The 7054-nt window shown below is 48.1% G+C and overlaps 1 protein-coding gene across 1 annotated transcript in view; it reads right to left on the bottom strand.

The window, feature by feature from the left end:
* The window catches only part of SMYD2 (SET and MYND domain containing 2), a 47956-nt gene extending 46412 nt beyond the window's left edge, over positions 1-1544 (bottom strand). The window contains exon 1 of the mRNA XM_090049041.1: positions 1165-1544. Within this exon, the coding sequence (XP_089905167.1) occupies positions 1165-1364 (200 nt within the window). The 5' untranslated portion in view covers positions 1365-1544. The remainder of the gene's footprint in view (positions 1-1164) is intronic.
* Positions 1545-7054: the final 5510 nt, after the last annotated feature.

Here is a 7054-nt window from a genome sequence, read left to right on the forward strand (position 1 = left end):
ACATGACAGATCCATGGGCAGCATCAGCCCAAAGGCTGAACACCGCTGCACCAGAACAACCTTCGCAGTACAACACACTCAAAATCCCTGCGACAGGTCAGGATGCTTCTGACACCACAGATTCCAATCCAAAATCTTGGTGGGAAGAGGGGGAAATCAACCTCCTGACTCAAGTCCATGTACCTCATGGTGCAAGCCCTATGTGGGCTCCTCCCTCCCCCTCCCCAACCTCCTTAGGAGGATCCTGTGGCATGGCAGGACTGAGAAGCACAGAGGCAGGCTCTCCTACTCAGGTAAAAAATGCAGCTGCTGGGCAGAGCGATCCTCATGGGGGAAAACAGTCAGTGTTTAGGCCAAGACTGAGGGCTCCCATCCACATTACTGAGCTGCACAAACACTAATGGCTTAGCGCTAGCTTGCAGTCACACCTTCAACTCGTGCAGCACATCCATGTGAGGAGATGCAACAGCAGCTGGGGAGCTGAGAGCCAACTTGTGGGTCAATCTCCTGCTGGACTAGAAGAACTCCTGAGGTCCCTTCCAGCCCTGTTTCTCTCTACGAACCGCTTCTCTAGGAGCCCCTCATGCACGGTTGAGAAGCTGCAGGTCTGTGGGGTGCTTCCCTCCCTTCTGTCATAGAGCAGTGGGACTGCAAGGGACCTCCAAAGGTCCCCAAGGGACCAGTGGTCCTCAACCTTTTCTGTACCAGGACCTGTACATAAATATCAATGGCCAATCCCAGCCCAGTGCCCCTCACTCCCACCACAGCCCCCGAGTGTGTGAGATGGGGAATGTGGAGCAGGGGGTGGGTGGGGGTGGGAGGCAGGGGGGGATGTGTGGGGCAGGGGGGTTTGGGGGTGCAAAGGGACACCCGTGGTTTCCCACCTTTTCCTCCTTTAAAGGAGAATCCATTTTCCAACACTGTTTGCCGCCCTGCCCTGCCCGGCCCTATGCTCCTGCGACCCACTTCTGGGTCTGGCCCACTCGCTGCGGGAGGCCGGCTCATCCCCCGCCCCGGGCCGTGCTCCCGCCCTGCCGGCACCTGCCCCCCTCGCCCCTGAGGAGGACGCGGGGCCAGGCGCGCCGCCCTCCCGCGCACACGTGCTGTCGCCGGGGGGGCCCGGGCCGGCCCCTGGGCTGGCGGCGGGGCCGAGCAGCCTCCTACCTGGCGAAACAACAGTCGCAGTGGTTGCCGCGCTCCTGCACGGCCAGCACGGCGGCGTAGGCCGGGCAGCCGAAGACCAGCTCCCCCACCCCGAAGCGACGCCGCGCCCGCAGCCCCCGGCCACGGCCCGGGCTAGCAAAGCGCTCCAGGCCGCCGCCGCCGCCGCCACCGCCGCCGCCACCACCACCTTCCGAGCGCATCCCGCGGCCCCGCGCCCCGCCGGGGAGTCGCCAGCGCCACCGCCGCGCGCAGGCAGCGGGTCCCGGCGACGCCCGCCGGGTCCTAGCGCTCGCCGGCGCCCCGCCCCGCCCTGGCCGTCGGGCACCGCCCTCCCGCAACCCGCGCCCTCGGGGCAGGCAGCCGCCGCCGCCAGGGCGCCGGGGTAGATCGGCTAGAGGCCAGGCTGGCGGGGGGGGGGTGCGTCCTGGCCCTGCACATGCACCACTCTCGTCCCCGTACACGCACTGGTGGACAGTGGCCGCTCCTCACACACGTGCACAACCCACACGCGCACGGTGGTGGGTCAGTGGCCTCACACATGCTCTTCTCACACATGCTCCTCACACATGCACGACTCCCCCACCACACACACACTGGTGGGTCCACACAGAACCCTGCATTTATGACACCGGTCACACATTGGTGGGTCAGTGGCCATACACACATACCCTTACATTTTTGGTGCAAGTCACCGGTGGGTCAGTCGCCACCCCCAGATGCTTCTCACACACATTCACCACACATGCACACACACTGGTGAGTCAGAGGCCACACACACCCTTACATTTATGGCACAAGTCACTGGTGGGTCAGTCGCCACCCCCAGATGCTTCTCACACACATGCATGACTCCCCACAAGCATTGGTGGGTCAGTGGCCACACACACGCACCATTTATGGCGCAAGTCACTGCTGGTGGGTCTGTGGTGCAATACGTCAAGAGCCGTCAGGTGTGCAAAGTAATCAAGCCCTAAAAACGTCCTGTCCCTACAGTTACCCAAAGAGCCTCCCCCCCCAAAGTTAGATGCTGGGGACCTGTTATACAGTTCCAGTAAAAGGTGGCTAAACACCAGCTCTAGGACTGTTACACATTTTCACACCCTAACATCATAACGGGCTGGCTCTTTTGATGGCCGGATAGTCATTTTTACCATGTAAGAATGACTTGGCAGTTGGGGCAGCCTACATTAATTGTGCGATTCACCAATTAGTTTGTGTGATCATTCTTTTGCACTTGTGGCTGGTCTTACTTGGCACATCTGGGTAGTCTAACTTTAGTCCATGATTCAGCAGTTAATTTCATTATGTATGATAACATGTAGCAGGGCTACAGAACCATAGAAAATGAGGGTTGGAAGGGACTTTAGGAGTTCATCTAGTCCAGTGCCCTGCTCAGAGCAGCACCATCCCCAACAAGATCATCTCAGCCAAGGATTTGTCTACCCAGGTATACCCAGGTCTAAAAAACTCTACATCCTCTCCGGGAATCTTGTTCCAGGGCTTTACTACCCTCCAAGTGAAAACAGTGTAACAATTTCACAGCTAGTTTCTGTCCAGTTTTCATTTGAACCTATGGCAAGGCCCAGGATGAATTCCTTCATTGGACCAACCATATATAGTCAGTATAAAGTTAGGCATTCACATGTAAGACGTATGCACACAATAGCACGTGTGTATATATGTACACACACACATACACACGTAGATACATACATATACAAAATTGCCCCAGGACCGACCCCCAGGTCACTCCACTTGATACCAGCTGGCAACTAGACATCGAGCCATTGATTACTACTCTCTGAGCCTGACAATCCAGCCAGTTTTTTGTCCACCTCACAGTCCATTCATCCAACCCATACTTCCTTAGCTTGCCTATGCAAATGTTGTGGGAGACTGTATCAAAAGCCTTGCTAAAGTCAAGGTCACATCAGCCAAACTGAATAGCCCTCTAATACCATTTTTAAAAATTCCCTTTATTTATTCTCCATGGTCCAAAGTAATTATACACTTTGGTAACATGAAAAATGGTTCACAACTTGCTTCATAAAACTCATAATGTAGCTTTTTATAGCCCAAAGATGACATCATGGTTTCATTGAAGTTAATGGCAAAATTCCCATTGACTTCAGTGGGACCAAGATTTCCCCTCACTTGTCTCTCCAATAATCCAATCCCTAAACAAAAAGATGGCTACACATTATCACAGAAATCAGCAGACTAATGTTACACTTGAGGATTAGTCTCATATTCCCATGTGGGGACTGGTTTAAGGTTCAGTCTTGCAAGGTGCTGAGTTCTCTGACCCTGGCTGTACAAATCCTGGGTGAAACTTGTGCCCCATTGAAATCAAGCAGACGTCTGCTTAACTGCAAAGGGATTGTCATAGCATTCCAGGTGCCTATTTGTAATGGGACTACTCACACACTTAAGTGTTTGAATGAATTAAGATCACAACACTCAGTGTTTTGCAGAACTGAGCCCTTGAACACGGTAAAAATACAACATGAAAGAAGTATATTAATTTGCTTATGCTGCAGGTAAAGAAGCAGAATTTGAATTTCACTAGCCCGTCTTCCTAATAAACATTTATATTTAAAATCATTTACTTAATAGGCTTTCATCCACTCTGGATAACCTAGTTTATAGTGTAAAATAGCCAAGAGTTAATGTATGAATTTATTCAGAAGGATAATATGCACCATGGGCCTGCAGACCTATTTAAAATCATAAGGAGAAATTCACCCAGCTTTTAACTTACTGTGGATGTTTTCAGAAAATAAAGCTGGCTTTATCATTTATTAATTAGAACCACATAGTAAATCCTTGTCTGTAAATCTATACTTTCCTTTGTCCTATATTATAACATGATTTAAACACATTAAACTAAAAACATATTATTTTCACAGCAATTTAATTAATTGATTTTCATGCCTTACTTATTCTTATGGCTAGTGAATGCCTAAAAACTGACTTTTTTTGTGAATCAACCTGTATGACAGCTTAATTAGTTACATGTCAGGGATGATGTAGATCAGTGATTCTCAACCCTGGGGTGCCCTGGGATCCTTTTAAGGTTGCTGCAAGGTGTCATGCAATGTTCGTACTGCTAGGTGTGCAGACATGATTCAAAAGAAAAAGTTGGAGTTCAGATAGAAATTCATAGTGTTAAAAACATTCTGACCTCTTGTGGTCTAAGTTCTTTGCACCTGCAGAATTGCTCTATTATTTTTCTTGTAGTCAAAAAATGAATTAAAATAAGAACTGGCATTTTCTAAGGGGTGCCCTAAGTCTAACAGGTTGTTTTTCAAGCTGAACTAGGGGTGCCTTGAGTCTAAAAAGGTTGAAAACCACTAAACTACACAATGCTAGCTTCCAAGTATTGTGTGTGTGTTGTAAAACACAGACATGTTAATCAGTTTAGTTGAGTCACCATATACTAACCATAAAATTATTAATGCAATTGCTCCATATATAGCAAGCCTTGCAAGGTCCTGGCCACCTATGAGAAAAGCAGTTATCTCATTTTCTACTGCCTACAACAGAAGTTGAGAAAATGCAGTACATTGAGGGGTGTGCTCGACACCTTGCAGGCCTGAGTGAGTGATAAAAGTGATAAATCATTAAGTGATAGATTATGCCCCTGGAGACTTCTAGTTCTCTCTCTCTTTTATTCAGCTACAGTTTATGTGTGTTTTAGAAATGAAAGGCAAAAGCTCATGAAAGGTTCTGAAGTACAGTATAGGCTTAAGACAGTTGAAGAACAAAGTGTTATGACTACTCTTTGAATTTCTTAAAATTAAGAAGTTCTTAGAACCAAAGCTATTCACCTTCACTCACAACCTTGGGACTGCTCTTTGGAAAACTCTGAGCTCCAGGATAATATCAAGATTTTTAGTTTAGTTAAGTTTAATTCATGAATTCAGAATAAATACAGTAAGAAGCATAGACTGAGTTCCCTAGGAACTTTGGAACAGCCTGCACTGAAAGCTGGCTTGTTATGTAATATGATATGAAGGAATCTTATTATTAAGGATCTGCATTTGGAATTAACAGGGAGTCACTTACTAAGCCCTAAAGCCTCGTGCAAACCCTAAGGCCCAAATAAAGACTAAACAGGAAACCTGTGATGTGTATGTCTAAGAAATGATCCTAGGATTTCATTCTATGAGGAGAGAAGGGACAAAAGGAAACTAAATATTCCTTCTATAGTAGGTGAATTTATTACCAAAGGTCTACTTTGGTAACCTTGTCACTTTTTTAAAAGCATCTGTATCAACAAATTTAGATACTATTAGAGTTTTAGCCAGTACATCTTAAAGGGAGAAATTATAAATGCTGAGACCCCTTGCTCAGATTTTATTAACCCCTTCAAAATCTCTCTGACCTTTAGTCAAATTGGTTAGGGAACTCGGCTCCCTGTCTCAAAAAGAGCTAGAGAACAAGCGTCGCAGGGCACTAAGGTGCCTGCTCCTTTAAGGGCAGAAACTGCCTAGAGAGAGGGCCCTAGCAGCCAGGCAGAAACCCCACAGGTGCAGGTTACTGTGGCAGCAGGCTAATGAGGGAATTAGCCTGCACCTGCACCTGGTTAGCTGCCTGGTAGAAGGCAGGGCCCTGGGCATATAAACCCGAGGGCAGGGATAAGGGAGTTAGTTCTCTGGCAGCAGCTAAGGGGGAAGGAGTGGTCATGCAGGATGCTAACTGGAGCTGCTTGTTCTGCTTTTGGTAGGATTAAGGGGCTATAGGAGCTCATAGGTACTGGGGAAGAGGCCCAGTACATTGAGAGAGATGCTTGTCTTCTTAAATGGGCTAGAGTGTGGACCCTGTGTTATGGTTGTGTTGTAGCCCAGGGGCTTGTGCTCTTTGTTTATTTAGACTGGTGGACTGGGCTGAGGCTAGAGGAGGAGGAGGATGAAGAGGCCTTGTTCAGGCACGCTACAGTGTGCAACCCCCAGCACCAGAAAGTGTAGTTACTGAGGCTGGACTAAACTGAGGCCTCAGTGAAGAAGATGGCATCCTCATAACATCTGTGAGGCATGGGATATGATAAAGGTGTGGTTTTTGGAGTTGCACATCTAGCCCATAAGGCTTGGGGATATTGGACGGCACCTCCTGAGTATGGGACTCAATGAAGGGGTCTAGCAACCCATAGGATGTAGAGGAGTCTCACAGGACTGTGACCAAGCAGCAACTCAAGGGCGGCCTCCCAATTCCTCATCTATATCCGCAAGATGTGGCAGGAGAGATTAGTAGGCATCCATAGTGTGTAGCTGGCACAGTCCTGGTGCCCTAGGGGCATCATGGCTATGTCAAGAGTGGATGTATCATAATGGTCAGCTGCTATCTTTTCTTGTTGCCAATTGGCTTTCAGAGTGATCAAAGCTTTTAAAGTACAAATAATTAAGGCCCCTATGCTCTTAGTAACTTCCTTGTGCACTTAAAGTTTATGGGTTATATCTACACTGCCGCAATTCAAGCTCACTTGTACAAACATGAGCGGTCTTTAAGTTAGCTAGCTTATGTACTGCTCTGTGCAGCTGGGGCTAGACTGCTATGGGTGTGTGTACAAGCTAGCTTAGTTCAAGCTATCCCAGATATGTCTATGAGCTGCAGTCACTGCAGAATAGACATTCCAAAGCTGTGACTTGCAGGTGAGGTAGTCAGGGGGTGGAAAATGCTACGTATACCATATACCTCTTTATTCAGCAAGCTCCAGAGATTTCTTTAATAGTGCAAGATGCGCTGGGGGAGCAGCTGAAATATATCAAACTCTCCTTCTAGATACAGGAGCCAAAATATCATGAGTTCCAGCTGCCTCTGGATCCCTTTGGTCCCTAGAAACTGAAATCTATTTTAGTCCTTGTATTAATGAATGTTCAAAGCCAGAGGT

Source organism: Crocodylus siamensis, chromosome 1 (genome assembly GCF_052110815.1).
Source record: "Crocodylus siamensis isolate JL-2025a chromosome 1, ASM5211081v1, whole genome shotgun sequence".
Classification (NCBI taxonomy): Eukaryota; Metazoa; Chordata; order Crocodylia; family Crocodylidae; genus Crocodylus; species Crocodylus siamensis.